Source organism: Echinops telfairi, unplaced genomic scaffold (assembly GCF_000313985.2).
Source record: "Echinops telfairi isolate 266 unplaced genomic scaffold, ASM31398v2 ScPeMD7_7469;HRSCAF=8507_1, whole genome shotgun sequence".
Lineage (NCBI taxonomy): Eukaryota > Metazoa > Chordata > Mammalia > Afrosoricida > Tenrecidae > Echinops > Echinops telfairi.
This window is the reverse complement of record NW_022111373.1, coordinates 108,804,342-108,826,216: the sequence shown is the minus strand read 5'-3', so window position 1 is coordinate 108,826,216 and position 21,875 is coordinate 108,804,342. Positions and strand designations below refer to the sequence as shown.

The 21,875-nt window shown below is 40.8% G+C and overlaps 1 protein-coding gene across 1 annotated transcript in view; it reads right to left on the bottom strand.

Annotated features, from left to right (window-relative positions):
• Nucleotides 1–21,875, bottom strand: part of OXCT1 (3-oxoacid CoA-transferase 1) — a 183,767-nt gene that overhangs the window by 33,153 nt on the left and 128,739 nt on the right. Inside the window, exon 15 of the mRNA XM_045285159.1 lies at nucleotides 2,718–2,807. Coding sequence (XP_045141094.1) covers nucleotides 2,718–2,807 — 90 coding nt within the window. The remainder of the gene's footprint in view (nucleotides 1–2,717; nucleotides 2,808–21,875) is intronic.

Below are 21,875 nucleotides of genomic sequence, written 5' to 3'. Positions count from 1 at the left end.
GCAGTGGTAGCTTTGGTAGGGGGTGGCAGTATCATGCCAAGGAGCTGGACCAACCCAAAGTAAACTCCTTGGTTTGGCCTCTTCTAAAGTGTCTTACCTGCCTGCATCTTTATCACTAAAGAGATCATGTATGTACAATGCCAACCATCATGCTTTGTACCCAGTAGAAACACATGCTGTTACTCCTGATGGGGTCAAGATAGAGATGCCTGCCTGCTTAAGGAAGGAATATTCTATTCTGTCTGCCAAGAGAATGGACAATGGGCCCTGAGAGAATAGCATGGGATATGTGTAGCCTTGTGGTGAACGCCAGGTGAGCATCCTGAGTCAGAACTGTCACCTGAGATAAATCTGAAAGATCGTGACACGGAACCAGAGACGAGATAAAATTTGAAAGAAAATATGCAATGAGACCCAAAGACCGACTGAGCGATTACTTAAAAACTTGCGTGATCATCTGCAGAGGTTAAAACCCACCCCACCCCCTTGACTGTGCCTTTAAAAATGAAGAACACCCCCCCTAGACAAGGTCCTGCTCCTCCTCTCACACTTCACCTGGGGGACCTGGTTCCCAGGTATATCTTATCTATGCTTAAGGGTCCTTCTCCCCTCCAAAGGAGAATCTGCTTCGATTCTTTTGAAGTGGCCCTATGCTTAAATAAAACTGTGGCTTACAATTCTTTATTGCTGTATGAGTGCGGCTCAGCTCTGGCTCCTTACAAATCACACGGGTGGAGCTTGTTAGCTTCCCCACCGATGACCACCCAGAGCTGCACACCAGAACGCCCTTCCTTTCCGTCCCACTTTTAAAGGGTGGAATAGAAGACAAGCCAAAGAGAGGGAAGAGAGGCTGCAGGGAGGAGGTGGCTGGACAGCAGAAACAATAGCCGTTTTGCATGAAACCTTAATGCCTCCCCGTAAAGGAAAATTCCTCTCATGATGCCAGTTTGACACCTGTGTCCGGGACGCGTTCGACCTCCAGGGGTGATGTTAAAACAGGGGGGCAGGGTTCCCTTTGCACCAGAGCAGCACGTGGGCAGCCAGGCTCCATGTTCCAGAAGCTGCTGGCCCCTGAAGGGAACTGCTGGCTGTAAAGATTTGACAGTGTTTCTCTCTTTTGATTTAAAAAAAAAAAAAAAAAACCCAGCCAAAGAGCTTGCTTTTCAAAGGCAAGTAAAGTTGTATTTATAAACGACCTGCAGCTGTAACCCATGGGAGCAAGCTGGAAAGGCAGTCTGCAAGCCAGCAGACAAGGCCTCCCACTTACGGGGAACAATCCTTAGCACAAGAATATGAGCGCATTCCTCTTCCCTTGGGTTGTATGTTTCAGGAAGTGCTAGGGATCCTTCCCACAGGCTGTTCAACTTAAAGAGAACACAGCGGAAGTAACTCGGAATGTCTCGGAGAACAGTCGCTAACTGGAGAGGGAGTCTGACCTTGACCAGATGGATTGGGGCCAACAGCTGCAAAGTGTCGTGAAGAATACTGATGGTGCCCAGCTATCAAGTGGATAGTATCTGGGGTTTTAAGCCTTGTATTCAAACAAACAGCCATTTAAGTGAGCCGTCAACTAAGTCCACATGGAAGAAGCACACCAGCCTCTGAGATCCAAAAGATGACAATAACAAAATGCAAATAGGAGGAAGGAAAACGCATCAGATCTGAAATTGTCAACACTCGCAATCCGTAGAAGGCTATAGAGGACACTAGGAGCCCCAAATCCATCTGCAGAGTATCTTGTCAGATTAAGTCTCAGGAAGGTCCCCTCTTGTCATATAGGAAGGAACTCAAACAGCTTTACTATCAGACAGAGATTATTGTAAACTTGATTATGGTGGATCGAACTACAGTATAATGTGATACTCCATCAGCTGACCTCCCTCTTAAAACTCAACCGGAATTTGTTCTAGCTTAAATATGTGTTGCTTGTTCCAGGACAGAAATTTCTTCTCTGGTTTTAAAAATATTGCTGGTTGCCTTTTCTTTCCTACCCTTTATTTTTAACTTTATCTCATGTTTTCCTTTCTGTTTCATTTATTTTTTTTATTGTTTCCGTTAGGTTTCAAAGTTTATGAAGCACAGAAGGAACGGATGCAGAGAGACAACAATAATTGTTCATCAGGGATGAGGGCGGGGGTGTAGGGAATTGGGGAGCAAATGATGAATGCAGAGGCGGGGAGGGAAACCAGAAATGATGTGACAATATATGTACAACTCTTTTTAAAAGCGACAACTAAGGAAGTGTATGATATGTGAATTTTATATCAATAAAACTATGGGGGGGTGTAACCTCACAGATTGGGTAAGATGCTATAGTGTCCACTTGAATATAGTTGTTAATTCCCCATCCTGTTGTGCTCTACATATTGCACCAAGGTACCAACCACAATAATGTTTTAAAATCCTGCATCAAAACATCTCGGGATTTTGGAAAAAAATAAATATTTCCAAACTCTTAAAAATAAAAAAATTTCCTCATTGCCTTTGGAGACGTTATGCCTTTTACCTTCAATCTGCATGCAAGGCAAAAAACTGAAGAACATTATCATTGTTAGCCAACCTCAGAGTTAAAACACCATTTATTTACGCACTAATAACAATAGACATTACATGTAACCTTTCTCTTTGAAATGTAAACATGCACTCGACTAATCAGGGAAAACAGCAGCTTGGGTCAAGTGAACAAGGGTGTGGGGGATTTCCAGAAAGCTCGTTACCTTTGCAGAATGCTCCATGGTGACCACCACTTTGGTTTTGGGGCTGGACACTAAATCCATAGCACCGCCCATTCCCTTCACCATCTTCCCCTGCAAAACAGAACAAGAAATTAGGAAGGAACTCGGCATCTTTGACTTCTTCAGCATGCAGCAGAATACAATTAAATTACAAGCATGGAAGTGGGACCACAAGTAAGGAGTAAAGCTCACTGCCTTCCTTAGTACTTGAAGCATTACTAGCAGCAGGCTCTGACCTGTAACATTTTGTCATTCTATCATTCTATATTTGCAGCTGACGTTCAGATACATACATGGCTATTTACTAAGTGGTACTACGAACTTGCACAACCCGTTCCGTACTGGAAGAAGTAAGGCCGAGTGCTCCTTAGAGGCGAGGATGGCAACTTTGTCTTACATACACTGGACATACTGTCAGGAGAAAGCAGTCCCTGGAGGGCATCATGTTTGGTTAAGTGGGGGGACAGTGAAAAGTAGGCCCTTGAGCAGTTGGATGGCCACTGTGGCTCCCTCAAGGGGCTCAGACATAGAAATAAGTGTGAGGACGGCTCAGGACCAGGCAGTGTTCTGTTCTGTTGTGCACAGGGGCACTGTGGGTCTGAGCCAACTGGATGGCACCTAACAATGACAACAACAACAATGAACTTATTTCGGTGAGGATATAGCAGCAATAAGACCATCAGTGGCTAGGCTAAGTCATAATCACAAGACCCTTTCCAGAACTGTGACTCATTATCAGTCCAAAAATATTAGACTGAAATCTACATGCTCCTGGCATCCACTTCTCTCTTCTCCAAACACATAATCAGCACCACCAAATTTTCTATTCCAGACACTTTCTGCAGCACTCTCTGGGATTTCCTGCAGATTACAATGCCATCAAATAGTAGGCAGAGGCAACGAGTGGCATTTTCCTGGCAGCGACTCATGTGAAAGGTACGTCTGTCTTTCTGCCTCTTGGCATTTAGTTTGCTCTTAGAAAAACAAAGTTGGTAGGCAAAAGCAGAAACAAGAGTTCTGAATATTTGCGCCACTGCCATTCTATTTTTAATCCTTTTTCTATATCTTCATTCATTAAAAATCCACTAAGCACCTTCTACGTGCCATGCACTCTGAGTAATTCCTACTGTCTATTCTGCCTCCTGGTTACTAAGCTGTGGGAAAAGCAATCGCTTCCAGAATGGATGATATACATTCATAATCAAGAATACTGACGAGAAATGTCTCTGGCATTGAAAGCTCTGTCTAATTTTATTTACTTTTTTAATCCAAGTTGTCTTGCCATTCTGCTAGTAAAATCTTGCAGCGCTCTTGCTTCCTTCCCATTAATTTCATGTTATAAGAAAATAAGCACAGACACACACACCTGACACCAAATCACAGTCTAAGTCATAGACGTTGAGAGAGACCCATGTGGCACTGGGGCATAAGCATTGAGTTGTCAGCTATAATGTTCTAGGTTCAAATCCAGAAGCCACTCGTTAGGCAAAACACGAGTCTGCTTCCTCCCTAAAATATTTAGATTCTGGCAAATCCTATGAAGGCAGAATCCATTGGAAATGACAGTAAATTTGGTTTGGGTTATACAAATCACGGGCATGAATGCTAGGTATGAGGCAGAGGTAAAAATCGTCAGGTTATCTTTGTGGTGGGAGGCTGTCATCAATGAAAAGGAAGTGGCTGGGCAGTTGGAGGGGGCGGGAGATGGAGGGTACAAAGTGAATTTGATTTTAAACGCATGAAGTTTGAAGTAAGACAGAATATACATGTAGAAAGGTGTAATTTTATAATTCTGAGCAACACATTCAGCTTTGGTTACCTGCAAGTTTAATAAGGCAGGCAGTAGGTCACCATATCTGTATAAGGAATGCTGGCACTTTGATGATATGAAATATGCATAGGTCTCATATGGAAGCCATGACTGCCAAAGTTCCAATTGGCAGCCCCTAGGTGATGAACTTCTGACTTACACACAAAGGGTAGGAACAAACCAACTTCCCTCACTAACACCTCTGATATCAAAATGGCACCACTTTGATGTTCATCAAAACATAATTTTTATTAATTTTGTAGGACTGTGATAGAGAGACCCGTTTTTGTTTGTTTTGTTTTTAAGAATATTTTATTCCTTCTGATGGAAATGTACGTAGCCCTTTAGGTTCCCATTCAACAAATTCTACACAGTTTTCTCCCTGAGCCTGCTCACATTCTCCAGATCTAATATTTTCACTGTTTCGGTACTGGGGGTTCCCTCTCCATTCATCTGGTTTTTCCCTGCCCCTTAGACATTTTCAGGTTTGTTTTAAAGTACTTGTTGATGGTTTCATTTCATAAGTGATTTTTTTAAAAGATGTCTTAAACAAACAAACAAAAAACCACTGCCATCAGGCCAGTTCTGACACTTTGCAACTCTACATATGGTTTTCAAGATGGTCAATCTGTATGTGAGTGGACGACCTTTCTCTCACAGAGTAACTGGTGGGTTTGATCTGCCAACCTTACGATTAGCAGTCTATCACTTAGCCCATAGCTCCAGCAGTGCTCCCTAGAGACGTCTTAGTGTACCTTGAACCTCTGATGTTTCCAGGACAAACATGACTAAAGGATGTTACATACGAACCATACCTAATGGTTCTGACCTAGGTACACATTCAATTTCAGAACAGATGGAGGAAAGGGACCCCGCTGTAATCCTAGGACAGCGGCACTAGGCATGTTTGACAGTTTCAGAGCATTGAAAGCCACTGAAGCATCCCCACAAGTATCAAAGTCCTGAAAGTCCGGGAAAAAGCGAAGGACAGTCTGAATTGGAGGGTGCAACTGTGAACTCGAACCTGGTGGTGGAAAGAACTGGGGCAGTTGGTGAGACTGGAATGAAGACCAAAGATTCAAGTGCATCTTGTGCCCTACCAGCACTACTGTCTGTGCTTTGTCCCTGTTTTAACAACTGGATTGTTGTTCAAGAGAAAGTGTGCTTGCTGTGGGGATAAACACACAACCATGTTTAGGGGTAATGAAGCATCGGCCTGGCAATTTCTTCATATATATATATATATATATAGAGAGAGAGAGAGAGAGAGGATGGAGGCAAACTGGTAAAAAGTTCACATTTGGGTGAAGGTGAGTGAAATTGGTAAAATGTTAACACTTGACGAATATGAGTAGACGAGAAATCGTAGTTCTGGTTTAGTTTATTTTTTGTTTAGTTTTACTGACATATAATTCACATATCCTACAAATCAATAGTTCAATAAGATCCAAAAGAGTTGTGTAATTACCACCACAATCAATTCTCGAACACCTTCTTTTTCGTACTGTTGTTAGTAGCTCCCCCTTTTACCCAATCTCTCCTGTCATAGCCCTAAGAAATTATTCCTCTACTTACTGTCTCTATAGGTTTACCTATCCTGGATTCCATATACAGAAAAACAACAACACCCCCCCAAAAAACAAACACATCAATTACAAAATAAAACTGAGAAATAACTCGATTGAAAAGAAAGGGTTTCAGATTTGTTGTTGTTCTCTAAATTTTAAATAATTGCAAATGAAAATGTTTTTTAAAAAAATATTTTTTAAAAAGGGCTCTGAAACAACTCTATCATAAGATGTCTCCACCTGCTGAAGTCAGCTGGGCCGGCTTCCACACTACATCCCAAGGCAGACTTGCCGAGGGTGCTAAGTGCTAATGGAACCAGGGAAAACCAAACACCATGCAAGCATATGAAAACTGAACAAAACAAAGTTCCTTGAATTAAAAACGTTTTTCCTTAATTAGAATATAGCAGGGACAAATGTTGTCTCTGGTGACATAATGATTTCAGAGGTAAACACTGATGACAGCCTCAAACAGGAAGTTTGCCTGATGTCCCTGAATCTGATTTACATTTAAGCCACTGTCAATTAGTTAAACAGAGCACCTGCTGGGCAGAAAGCAGCGTGTTGGCGCGCAAAGGAGGAGCTACAAAACACAGTGGAAGACCCATCTCTTAGAACGCATATTCTCGCTTGACTCATATAAGCGAATAGCTTTCTTCACTCAGAGAGATTAGACTGGGTTCATGCTTTACTTCTAATGCCCGTGCTACAAATATGATAGCTAAAATCAAATATGTTTAAGAGTAACAATGCACTAGATTAGATGCAGAATATCTGAGAACTATTGTTTTAACTCACTTTGTGAGGTTGGCAAAACACTAACCCTCTCTGGTTTAGATTTATTATGTCAGGAGAGAGCGGTCCCTGGAGAAGGGCACATGCTTGTAAAGCAGAGGGGCAGCGAGCAAAAATACAGAAGATTTTGGAAACCAGATAAGGTACCATATTTCATATTTTAAATGAATCGAAAGTACAGTCAATCACCAAAGGAAGGCAATCAATTTTACCTTTACCAGCAGGATGGGTAACAATACAACAAAACCCAACAACAATGAGATTATACAGGGTGCTCCAAAAACCTCAAGGAAAAGATGGAACGAAGACAGCGTTGTTGTTTTTAATGTATTTCTATATATGAAGTCCAGGCTAGGTAACTCTATGGAGGCGGTCACTGGGTTACTGGGGTGTGGCATACCCTTGGGGTCTGGCAAGGGAGGCTGCGAGGAAATGGGTGGATAATAGTGATGAGTACTAGAAGGAAGAAAATGCTCTAAAACAGATTGTAGTGCTGACTGTACAACTCTTCTTGATGGGAACTATCGAATTGTATGATATGTGAATTATATGCCAATAAATCTATTTTTTTAAAAATAACAAATTTCATAAACTTTCTGAAGCTCCTTCTCATATAAGATATACTCTTGTCAAACAAGTATGACATTGCCACTCAATCTAGTGTAGAAGGCATTCTTTTGGGACCCCACTATGTGCACTTCCCAGCATTCCCTAGGAGTTAGGTGGCTATGTTCCTGCATTCTCGACAATGGGAGAGGGGAGGTGGAGTGGGAGAGTCTCTGCAACTTCCAGGCTCTAACACTGAACAACCTGCTGTATGTGACCAGGGGTGCTCTCTCCTCCTGGGACAATGACACCCAGCTTGCCCTTGAAATACAGCTGAGCTTCTGCGAGCCTGGGTCCTTAAATGACCAATAGTAGTAGAACTCAGAACCAAACCATTCTGTTCACTGTGTGTGAAAAATAAATATGGAGCGTGGAAACGCACTGAAATCTAGACGCTTATTTGTTATAACGGCTAGTATGACTAGTATAATGATGTACTGCTCAAAGGAGTTGGCTGCACTAAAGAGTGAAAATTCAGTGTAATTGGAGCTAACTAGTAAAGCTGCAGGGGCCTGGTGGTATAGCGGTATGGTGGTATAGTGGTATAGTGTTTATGATGGGCTGAGATCCACATGGCCGGCAGTTCAAAACCACCATCAGCCCCTTGGGAGAAAGACTGGGTTTTCTACTCCCTGAAACAGTTACAGCCTCAGAAACCCCAGGGGGTCACTGTAAGCTAGAACTGACGCACTGGCAGTGAGTTTGGGGGGTTGGGGAGTAAAGCTGCAAGGGGCCCTGGGGGCACAATGGTTAGCAACTCAATTACTAACCAGAAGGTCGGACGTTCAAACCCACCAGCTCCTCGGGAGGAGAAAGACACAGCTATTTGCTTCCATAAAGATTAGAGTCTTGGAAACCGTATGGGTTCCGAGTTGTGCTTTGTTCCAGGGGTGAGAATCACTTTGAGTCGGAATCACTAGAGAGCAAAGGGTTATTCTACACAAGCCCAACCAAGACAGGGGGAGGTCTGACAGGGCTCTCTTTACTACAGCTCGGCCAGGGCAGTCCCGGGGATAGCTACAGCGGGGCATTGCAATTCATCACTTTACCCAAATGTCCTACACAGCAGCTGAAATGAGGTTGCTGGGTGCCTGCAAGTCAGTTCCAATTCCCCCCAATCACTATGTACAACATAACAACATACCGGCCAGTCCTGGGCCATTCTCACAGTCACTGATGTGCCTGCGCCCACTGTTCAAGCCACTGTGTCTATCCATCTCAGTGAGAGTCTTCCTCTTTTCCGCTGACCCTCTACTTTACCAAGCATGGTCTTGTTCCAGGGACTGGTCTCTCCAAATAACATGCCAAAGTACATAAGACCAAGTCTCACATCCTTTGCTTCTGAAGAATAGTTCTCACCAGTACCATAATTCAAAGGCATCATTCTTCTTCAGTTCTTCTTATTTATTGTCAAAGATCACACTGCACTGGGTAAAGTCTGCTGCGAAACACTTATTTTCAGTGTCGATGTCGCTTTGTGGACTAAGGTGTGCCCACGTCCATAGGCATATGCCTCCATATGCATTCAGAAGTTGGACAATGAATAAGGATCGAAATTGCACAGGGGCTTAATTAATGAATTTGTTAAATGAGTACGTGGGTGAGTAAATGGAATGGATTTTGAGATGAGGATAGCTATATAGTTTTAAGAAGAGCTGAAAATTAATACTGGCCCCACCACCAACCCCTCAAAACCAGCATCCTATTCAACATACAAAGAAAGCTAAAAGGAAATTAATGGACTATAAATACACCTTTTCATGAAACACAAGGGGAAGTGACATTTGGGAGAAGGATGCCTCTTGTAAAGAAGACATTCTGAACGTGATGGACATGACAAGGTAACACAGAAGGTGGCTTTCTTGAAAAATCTCATCAGCAACTATACATTTGTTGAATTGTGCAACTTTGGTTCTGAAATGCATCCTATAGACTAGCAGAATTGGAAAGATGATTGCTAGATGCTCATCTCATGACTAACGCTTCCTTTGGCAGTTACAGATTGACCCCAATAGCAAATATGAAAAGAATATCACAGCAAAACGAGCTAGAAAGGTGCATGCTCAAGCAGGACACAGAGACGCAGCCTTTATAGAAAGACACAGACTCAGATGTCGCCTCCATTCACTGTCCCCAGATCACCCTCGAGTATTCATTCGGGGTTTGTCATAGACCAGCGACTAAGGCAGGCATTGGGGATTTTTAAAAAGCAAATATGATGAAGTCTGCTTCAGCTTAGGGAATGCATTTCATTTAAAATGCCTCCGTTGTATATACATTTAACTACGTTGATCCAATTTCCCAAAACCAAGATTATAATGAAAAGTACAAAGGAATACTGATAATGAGGTAGTGGGTCAAAATGTGTCACAGTACACAGTGTACTCACTCAAAATTATCATTCTAGTTCTAAACAGGACCTTTCAGGGTGATGTTCAGAGGGTCTTATTAAATGATACAATCAATATAGTTAAGTTCTGGGAGATTCTACTTAAAGAGACCCTAACACATATGGAAAATCATTCTTGCTATCACCTTTATCACTAGAATTAATAATAATGATTCAGAGTTGCTCCCTTTGAATATTCTGGTCTTTAGCAAGAAACCATTATAATTTATAGAAAAAAAAATTTAAGCATTTTAAGTACTGCTATGTACCCCACTGGAAAGATGTGAATCAACATAAAATTATCAATGGCATGATTTACTAATAAAATAGAAGTGACAGGGCTTTTTACTTAATATTAAATACCAAAAACATTAAATGTTCAGCCCATTCCAGATACAAGTCTTGCTTTCTTTCTGTCCTGCTTCCCTATTACTGAAGAAAAAAATAAAAAGTTCTGAGAAAGAAAGGCACCTTTAAAGGTGCTCCCCGCGAAAGAATAGGAGAAGGGAAAACAAAGAAACATACACATTTGTTTAAAGCCAGAGTAACAAGCTATAAATCTTTTCTTCTTTTATCAAAAATAAAAGAATTCACAATTTGCCTTAGTTTAGCAAAGTCACAACAAAGTTTCACCAGCACATTTTTCTGCGTTATATGTTAGTCTTCAAAACCGAGAAAAACGTGATTTTCTTTCCAAAGATTAATTACATTTCCCAGGACAGGTGAATTCATCATGTAAAACAACTAGTATGGGGCCAGAAACATAATTATATTCTCTATTGCTAGGTAAATTAACAAAATTGCTACAACAAATATGAGTTATCAATCATAATGGAGGCTAAACAAAGCAGGCCAGACAGCGGGACTCGCCAGACACACTCACAATTTCATTTCAGTACGCACTTTTGTTCCCATTGTCCCAGAAACCTTGTTTCATCAATTTCCCCCTAAATTCCATTTCCTCATCCTCTCCTCTCGAGGGCTCCTCTCTGCTTATTCCTCAACCCACGGAAATCTGTTTTCTGCCCTCGAAGTGGGATCTGTACTCAGTTAACATCTCCAATATTCAATCACCTTTTTCAGCAGGTACCTTGTAGGTAAACTTTACTGGGCTGCCTAGACCTTTCAGCTTCAGTTTATACTCTTGTCTACCTTCACGTTGAACTTCTCCACCTCTGTGGACTTCTGTGGGACAATAGCTAAGACGATGCTCTGCTAGCATCATTTCCCCCAGATCACCTTTGTGTGTGCTGGCCAATTTCGGAGCTCTCCGCTCAGGCCAATGCTCCCTCTACTTGTTCTCCGTGAATGTCACCATCTGCACTCGTGACATAATCCAAGCCGCCACCTCAGACAACGCCGACTGCCATGTTTCCAGGTCTGAGCTTTCCTCGGCGTTTAACATTTCAATATCTAAAAGTATCCAAGTCACCCTGTGACATACTCCATTAGCTGAGTCCCCAAATCATTTCCTCAGGTGAATAAGGTTGGTCGTGTGAATAATTCCTTGCAATGAAAAGTGGGTAAAAGTGATGCATAATATTCCCAGACCTGGATCTGGGAATCCCACTTCCGCAATGGACTGGGAAACCCTGGATGGAAATAATGTAGTCAAAAGACAAAAGGAATGACTGCGTGGAAGAGAGGTGTCTGCCAGTCATATGTACTCACGCTCAGTACAAAAGAACAACTGCCACTACATGTTTACACGTCAAGTCAGAAATCTCCTAGACTCTTCTTACCTTTCCCTAGAAACCAAATTTAATCAATTAGGAACTCAATCATGAAGAAGTCCAATTTTTCCAATATTTTTTGAACTTTATCTTTTTTATTCCCATCCATTTTGTTGACATGTGATCCACATATCATACAGTTCAATAGTTCAACCACATCAGGAAGAGTTGTACAATCACCACCATCCTCAGTTGTAGGGCATTTTCTAACTCTTGTACTTACAGTTATTACCTCCCTATTTCTTCCAACCTCTCCTGCCATACTTTCAAGGAACCACTTATCTAGTTAGTGTCTCTATAAATTAACCTATATTGGATTTCATGTGCATTACGAAACATTAAAATATTATGAATATATTAAAACAAACAAAAACTAATAAAAACAATGACATGAAACAGATACAGATCTCAATCAAAAAGGAAGCAGAAAATATTAAAAACTAGAATAAATTTTAATGGATCATAAAGACGATCAAAAGATCAATGATAAATTTTAACCTAATTGCACCTGCACCAATCCACTTTCCAATGCCTTCTGTAAGGCTATTCACATCCCTGGCCCATGGTCAAACGGGATTCACCAGGGCTGAAACCATTTCCCCTTACCTTTTTCTTTTAATATACTGAAACAGCTTTAAAATGAATATAAATGGAAATCAAATGATAATATATTAGAGATATTAGATTCTTTTCAGTACATGTCTGTTTAAATAAACTAAATCCCACATCCACACAAAAGCTTCAAAAATATAGACTCGGAACATAAGTCTTTATTCAGGAGGCTGAGCCAAGCTCACGACTTTGTCAACAGAGAAAAGAGTACCCAGAGGAGGAGCCCCAAGGATAGGAAACAATGTGAGGAGATGGAAAAGGCCACGGAGGCGCCCAGAAGACAGGCAGCGGGCCAAGCACCCAAGGCCGGCTCGGGCGTCCACTGCTGTGTTGATGACCTCCTCCTTGTCCACTCTGGGACCAATTCCAAATGTCTCTGGTCACGATTAAGGAGAAACAAGCCAGAGAAAGGGTGGAGGAAATTAAGACCCAAAAGTATATGCACTGTATATGCACTTTTTGAAACTCCTGTTTCAAAATCCGAACGTGCTAAAAAGCAGCCATTAATTTGTAATTTGGTCCCTTGGCTGCTGTTTCCCCATCAACCCTTATCTTCCCCTTTCCTCCCACACACACATTGTCATCTCCGGAGGGGGAGCAGCATCTTGGCACACTTAACCTAAGGCAAATGAGCACTGCCCCAAGGGTGACTGAAACAGGACGTAAAATTAAAGCTTCACTTGGAAAAGAGCGAAGTGGGAGTCAACTGTTTGGCAGTTCCCAGGTCCCACTCCTGTGCCTGTGCCCAGAGTGGAGCAGAGACAACAATATTTCTGTGTCTGATGCTAATAAGGACATGATTCTTTTATATTCTCTTCAGTACTGAATGCTAAATAATTATCATTCAATAGTTAGCACAATAAATTTCCTTTTTCTCGTTACTTTTTTCAAAGTGAGGAGATTACCACTTCTAAGATACTCAGAGAAGTCATAAGAACCTTAATACGTGAACCATTAACCACTAAGTGAACATCTGCCTAATATTGATTGGATGAAATAGTAGCCATTGAATAGCAATTGAATAGTTAGCAATACTCTATCATGTTCTCAAGACTACATCAAATCAAGAATGAAAATTTTAATGCTAAAGCTGTCACTACTATTTGCATTTAAAAATTTAAAACCCACTACCCTTAGAATGACAAAACAAGAAATTCTTTATAATTAGAATAATTACAATAGTACTAATGCTAGACGTTAAAAAATATATATGTAGATCCACATTCGTTAAATGTTTTGACAGAATTGATGTCATTATAACTATGCTATCACACACACACACACACACACACACACACACACACACAAAGGAGCATCAAAAAGTTTGTGGGAAAATAGAATTGAAAGCTAATTGAATTGAATTTCCCCACAAACTTTTGATGCCCCTCCTTGTGTATACACACACACATACACACAGAAACTTCATACAAATATTCAATTCTTTGATAAGCATGATGTTTCCTAGTTCCATAGAATATATGAAAATTAAAATTTGATTTTGTGCAGAAACTCAGTGAATAAAAACGATAACATTTCTTCGATGTGCTCCTCACTGAAAGTGAGCCATGAAGAAGCAAATGTTCCCCGTGTAAGGAAAAGTATTTTATTACGATGATCAGAATCTTTACTCTCTATCGAGAATTCATTCAGTAGATGATCAACCATGTAGGATAGAAATGCCCCAAATAGGTTTGGTTCCTAAAAACATTAATGAACTTTAAGCAGAAAGAACGAGTTCAGTGCCTATTTATTAACCATACTGAGTCTCTAATTTTCCATAACTATGGATACCATTCATTGATTATAAAAGGGAATATTATTTCACTCATAAAATTTCATCAAAAATCCCAATGCATGTTAAATTGATTGTAGGTCATACCTCCAACTTCAGTTGGGAAATTAATGGGCATTTATAAATTAATAGCAAGGAACAATCTGTTTTCTCTTGCTAATGCGCAATTAAGGTGTGGCTGAATTTCTTTTTGAGTATGAATGAGTCATTTTGCATACATTAACTTCTTCGGAGAAGTTCTGATCTCTCTGTTTACTGGAATGATAGAATAGAGAGAAAAAACGAATTTTCATAGAATGTATTCACAATTCTGCAGAGATGAAAATAAAGCCTTATACAACCTGGGGGGGTGAGTTCATTGGTTCCTGGAGACGTCTGGGAAAAGCAGAGGGACACAGAAAGAGAAAGGCCCTCAAGGAGAGGTGCTGAGCCAGGGGCTGCTGCAGTGGGCTCAGCACAGACATGACTGAGGAGGACACAGGCCTGGGCCGAGTCCCGCTGTGATGGCCGCAGGGCGGCGGAGAGTCAGAAGCTGACTCACCAGCATGGAACAACACGCAGAAGCACTGCAGCTTTGGATCCTGTGCATCATCCAGAAATAGAGTGAAGCACAGTAATTTAAAAGTCCGTGCATAAGTGGTTTCCTGCTAAACTAGCCTTTTCCTCCCATTGGGTCAGAAAGAGAAACACATTACAACGGCTTGACACGGCCCACCGGGGACCACGTGTTGGACTTACAGGCACAGTAGTTCCACATGGCCAGTTCACCCTGATGTTCTAGTGGTGGGGGACATTTTTAAAAGGCTTGTATTACTTTTAGGATATTCTTTAATAACCACCAGAAGATTGACAGCTGAAACGCACATGGAAAGTAACTATTAACCATTTTTATGTGTCTGCATGTACTAAAATATATCACTCTTCTCAACAATTCATTCACGTAGAATATGAAATTACGTCTGATTCTTTTGGAAACAGGAAATAGCCCCTGCCAGTAATCTTATCCTCTGATTCCTCAGAGCGAGTTTAGGTTAGCTGGGGAGAAGAGGTCAGGCATGAGAGGTAAGGTGTGAGCCGGTGTGAGCAGCAGGCAGAGGAAAGAAACGGGGTGTAAGAGGTCAGATCTGAAAGGTCCGTAAAGAGAAGTAGGGAGCGAGAACTAGAACCATTGGGCACATTGCTCCAGCGCCTTCTCACACCATCTGCCAAACTCGAGAAAGCACGATTACAGAACTACTGGGGTACAGCACCGTCTCTGAAAGCTGGATAGGGTTTGTGTAGAGACACGGTGAAGGAAAGAGCGTTATTAAGGAATACATCACTGTATTAAGGAATACAGTGTTTTTATCCACAACAGAAAGGATCAAAAATTAATTTATAAGATGTAACATATTTTTTTAAAACAACATTTAAAGGTTATTGTGGAAAAAGCATGCTATGTATACAAAATGTACTGAAGGATTTGCAGCGGTTCGCAACCCTTTGGGGGTCAAACGACCCTTTCACAGGGGTCACCTGATTCATAACAGTAGCAAAATTGTAGTTGTGAAGTAGTAACAAAAATAATTTTATGGGTCAGGGGGTCACCACAACATGAGGAACTGTATTAAAGGGTCATGGCATTAGGAAGGCTGAGAACCACTAGATTAGAGGGTTAGATGGAAGAACATAAAATTCTCTTGAACTTTTATTAAATCAATATTAACTACTGTGCTTATTACTGAACTATACTCTAAATCACACTGCTAACCTAGTTTAATGACGTGTGAAAGATGTATTAAGGAGCCCTGGTGGTGATATCAGGTAAGCATGGGGCTACTAACTACAAGGTTGATGTGTGTCAAAAAGACTGAAACTTTCTCTAGATCACAGAGCAACTGAATCAAATGGAAGAAATAGTGAAGTAAAGGAACTGAACAGAAAATTTCAAATGGCAGCTTCGGCAGACAGAACATTATAATAAAATACACAAAGACGTAGAGGCAGAAAACAAAAAAGGAAGACTACGTTCAACATATCTTAAGCTGAAAGAACTGAAGAAAAACCTTAGGGATAGAGTTGCAATATTGAAAGATTCTATGTGCAAATTATTGAACCATGCTGGAAGCATCAAAAGAAAATGGAAAGAATACACAGTCGTATCAAAATTAACTGGTCAACATTGCACCAATTCAAGAGGTCATAAATGAGCAGGAGCCAATGGTGGGGAAGGAAGAAATATCAAGCACGCTTAACGCATTAGTCAAAAACAAGGCTCCAGGAATTGATGGAATATCAATTAAAATGTTTCAACAACTTTATGAAGCACTGGAAGAACTCACTAGCCAATGCCAAAAAATCTGGAAGACACGTACCTAGCCAACTGACTCTGAGAGACTAAAATTTGTACCCATTCCACATAAAGGTGACCCAACAGAATGAACAAATTATAGAATAGTTTTGTTAAAGACAATTCAACAGTGGTTACAGCAGTACCGAGACTGCCATAAACTCAAGCTGCAATCAGAAAAGGATGTGGATTGAAGGATTTAATTACTAATATCAGCTGGATCATGGGTGAAATCAGAGAATACTTAAAAGGTGTTTCCTTGTATTTTATTGACTCAACTCAGCAAAGGTACTCAACTGTGTGGATCATAACAAACTATCAAAAGCACTGAAAAGAATGGGAATTCCAAAACACTTCACTGTGGTCATGTGGAACATGAACACGGACCAGCGGGTAATCATTACATAAAACAAGGGAATACTGAGTGATTTGAAATTAGGAAAGATGTGGATTAGAGTTCTAGCATTTCACCATATTCATTCAATCTATATGTTGAGCTGATGATACTAGAAGCTGAACTAAATGCAGTAGAAAACAAATCAGGATTAACTCTCTGGTGTCACAGGAAAGGTGTAGAAGCAATGAGACCCCAATAGGAACAAAGACATGTAGTACTCTAATTCTGTTCTCTACCTACCATTCTCAAATTTAAGAAAGCAAGCAAACAAAAACGGGCTCTTAGGAAAACAGCTAACTGTAAAGCCAATGAAAATATAAGAGAGCATGGAACACCTTCTACTATTAGAAAAGGGAAGTGCTCAGATGAAAAAAGGGAGGGTTCTCTGGACCTAACTGTCAATGGCCAAAGCTGGAACAATTTGAGCAAAAAAATAATAAGGCATTGTGTTATAACTCAACACATAAAATAAAAATAAATCCAAACTAATATAAATAAGTGATTAAATAAAGAAGACAAGTCCTCCTTCCAGATGAATTCCAAATAACATCTGATACATCCTCCTCTAAAAACTAAGACTTTAATTCTAGATTAATTCTCACCACACCTTTGAGGAGGGGCTTGATTCCAAAGTATAAAGTAGGAAAGGGGGAAAATATTAACTACACAATGAAAAGTCTGGCAAACAGTACCTTAGACAAGGGATGAAAGTTAACATCACAAAAGGATGCCATGTGGCTGTCATGTAGTAAAGACATGAAGCAATGAGAGAGGTACTACAGTATCAGTTCGAAAATTCATCTCAGCCTAATCCTGGGGGGGGAAAGCAGCACATCAGGCTCGGGGACAATCTACAGTACTCCTCAAAGTGAAAGAGGGATTGATACCGATGAAGGGAAGACTGAGAAACAGTCACTGACCAGAGGAGGCTGGAAAAAGATGACAACAAATGTTCTAACAATGGCCTAGATCAAATCCCAGAACAGGAGAGAGGACATAACAGAAAACCTGGCAAAATGCAAACAGAATATGGAATTCCATGAAAAACTCACTCACCGCACTGCCACTGAATTTACTCTGAACATGGTGACCCTGTGACAGTAAAGCGCTAGCATGGATTTCTGAGTTCTGATGAACATACTGTGGTACTGGAAGATTATATAAATGAAGGGGAATTAGAACTCTCTGCAGCTTTTACTGTATACCTAAGATTATTTCAAAATAAACAGTTCTGAAAAAACATTCACATATGGCTTGCTCGTGTGTGTGTGTGTGTGTCTGTGTGTGTGTGTGTGTGTGTGTTTTCAGTCATAATTAAACAAGACAGAGATTCTCTGGTTCCCACTGGGAAGACCTCTCTAAATATGTGAATATATGGCTAAAAGATTTGACAAAACCCGATTCTTCAGAAAAAAACTGATTTTCCACCAGTTTTTCCATCAGGTAAATGGATCTGTCCTTTGCTTGCAACTCTTCACTGAAGTTCATTCCTTCACAACATTTGACATTTATTAATACAGAGTAAACTGGCTAACAGGTATGCGTTAGTACCTAGATAAAGAATGAGAAGGATAATTATGAGAACTGTATATGTTCTCTTTCTTTATTTCTTCTTATTTTCCCTACAATACACAAACTTGGCCATCTAGGCTGTTATTTTGACAAGCTCATCCGTATGCTATACAACTTTTATTTCTAAGGTAAGGGTGTACGTTTTTTGATCAAACATGGTGACAAAAACCCTGCAAAGCAATGTCTCCTGCCACGTATTACAGATTTGAAAAAATTACAAGTACAGACTGCAGCAATTCTATTCACAATTACCTTTTTAAATTGTTGTTCAAAACAATGATGAGCTATCACCTTATACCCACAACAATAGTTCAATATTTTAAAAATCAAGAACAATAAATGTTGGAGAAGATGCAGCGATTTTGAGATTCTTATATGTGGCTGATGGGCTTGTAAATATACAACCATGGTGGAAAGCAATGTGGCACTTGGAAAGGACATACTATATGACCAAGCAATACCTTTGCTGGCAATGTACCCCAGAGAAGTAAGAGACAGGACATAAACAGATGCATGTTCTTCCATGTTCACTGCAGCATAGTTCACAATAGCAAGAAGCTGGAAACAGCCTAAATGTTCAACAGTGGAAGACTGGATAAAGAAAGGATGGTACATGCACACAATGGAATACTGTACATCCCTAAAAACCAGGAAACACCTAATGACACGGAGGGATCTGGAAATCATGATGCTGAGTGAAGGTAGTCTATCACAAAAGGACAAATATGGTAGGACTCCACTATTATAATGATAAACACCAAGACGAAGGTAGGCTTCTGCTCTCAGGTCATGTAACCTTCTAATCCCGTCTCCCAGGCAACAAAAAAGAGAGCCTGTCCAGTGGCCCCCTTTCTATGTACATCATAAAACCTGCTTTGACAGAGGAAACCTCACCCCGGTTGGGGTCAGCTTCTCAAGACGAAGTGAGAGGGAGAAGATTATTTGTGCTAAGGCCACCCCAAATCAACAGAAACTCCTACACAAATGACAAGTAAACCTCGCTGGAAACCCAAGTCAAGAGGAGGGTGGAGGGGCCTGTATGCCTCGGAAGAAGGGGTTGCACATCTGTTGGTAGGTAAACCAAGTGGGGTAATAGCCCCTTGAGAAAAGATGCTTAACGGTGGTTACACATTTGGCTGCTCACCCAAAGGTCGGTTTGAAACCACCCGCCACTACAGGGGAGAAAGGCAAGGCTTTTTACTCCCATAAAGAGCTACAATCTAGGAAACACACAGGAACACCTCTACCTTGTCCAACAGGGTCACTTTGAGTCTGATCTGATTCAACGGTAGTGAGTTTTAAAGGGCAGACTACATCCAACCGTATGTTTCTAATCGGATACTTTTGACCCTAGTTTCTATCCAGCCCTTGGTCAAACAGGTCATGTGCTATTGACAACTGGGTCTTCAGACTCTGTTTTCAAGGAATACAACATCTTTCATAGGCCACAGCACGCTTCATTTGAGTGGGAACCCCATTAAGCAAACAGGTAGTTACGTTACAGTCACCTGTAGAAGATTTTAGGAACTGACATACTCCCTTGGACTTTAGCCTGAAATGCCCCAGGGAAAGAAGCAGCAGGTGGTGGCTATCCCAAGGTCACTGAGTTTGGGTTTGGTTCTCTGGCATTGTAGGTGTCCAATGAATGGGGATCTGGGACTAACCATGTATCTGCTATTTCCATGCTGTCCTTGCTTTCTCATGATAGGGATCAGTCTGGTATGCACCGCTCTGTCTTTGTGAACGTGCACTACTCAAAGTTTCGCCCTACCCCCACCCTCATTGCTTGTGTAAATAAGGTCCAGTCTCTTAAGGGCTTAATCTGTACAAGTCAATAACTCATGTAGTGCAGCCTGAAGCGCGCCTATACATGTATAATTTCCTTTTCTCAACAGTGTTTTAAATTCTATATCATTTGCTAAATTAATGATACTACCAACAGAATTACTTATGCTTCAGGGAGATGATTTATAATGTTCTCTATCATAAAATGTTCATGCTGTGACCCAGAGACATATATAAATCATAAGGTGTATGGATTTGGGACTTGCACTTAATTCTAGCCTATTAGGTCTGATGGCATGGCCTTACTAGATAGTCCCCCTCATGAAGAGATCACTGAAGATAACGGTACTATAGCAAAATATGTTGAAGAAATAAAATGGTGCTCGGCTAACGGAAAGAATAGCATCTGGGATCTTAAAGGCTTGTCTTTGAAGGCTTGTAAGTGAATCATTAACTAAGTCCAAATGGAAGAAGCACACCAGCCTGTGAGATCCAAGGCTTGTAAATAATAAAATCCAAGTCCAAAGGCAAGAACAGTATCAGGGCTGCGATTATGACAAGCCAGTTTTCAGAAGGTTGTGAATGATAGTGGGAGCCCAAACCTTTTCCAGCGTCCCCACATGAGTTAAGCATCCAATGAATGCCCCTCTGATCATAATTCAGGGATGTGAATAGCCTTGCTATCAGACAGAGAGCACTGTAAAGTCTACTTCGGCAGATGCCTCAAAAATTAACTGCCATCAAGTCGATGCTGACTCACAGTGACTACTTGGTGGGCTGCTAACTGCAAGGTCAGCCAGCTCCACAGGAGAAAGACGAGGCTTTCTGCTCCTATAAAGAGCTATCGTCTCAGAAACTCCCAAGGGCATTCCTACCGTATCCTATAGGGTCACTATGGAAGATGTAGTTAGGTTAAAATGCACTACCTTATCATTTGATCTCCTTTTTGACCCATTTTAAAGTCGTTTCAGTTCAGTTTTAATATGTCCTGCTTTCTGTTCTATTGAGGTTTTTCTGTTGTGTTTTGTCCTGTTTGTTTGCTTCCTGTTTGTGTTGTGTATGATTTTCTGCATATGAAATCCAGAACAGGTAAATCTAGAGATACAGTAGCTGTGTTAATAATCACCTAGGGGCGTGGAAGGAGAGGCTGAGGGAAAATGAGGAGCTAAGAACATGAACATGAAAATTAAATGTTCTAAAACTGATTGCACAACTCTTTTTAATATGATTAAATGATTACATCGTATGATATATGAAGTACATGCCAATAAAGCCATTTTAAAAATTGTGGTTGGCTTTTCTTTGTAAGCCGTAACCTGTCTGTATCTTTTAAATAGTCATATGGAGGTGATTCCCCCTTGGCTATACAGTCCTTATAGACTTAGAGTAAGTAAGAAAAATATGTTCTCCTTTAAAAAAGAGCAAATAGGAAGAAGATAAAAGGAAACAGAGGAAAGATCTAGGAAACAAAGCTATTAATAGAGGTATAAACATAGGTGCGTACATATATAAATATGTTATTTCATGCATTAGTCTATGGACATATATTTTATGACAATACATCGAGGAAATGGACATACTGGGCCTCTGCTCAAGCCTCCCTAATGCAAGAACACTTTGTTCTAACAACCTGGCATTCTGTGATGCTCACCCTCCCAACTTGATCGCTGAAGTCAAAATGTGTACATAAGCAAATGTGGTAAAGAAAGCTGATGATGCCCAGCTATCAAAAGATATAGCATCTAGGGTCTT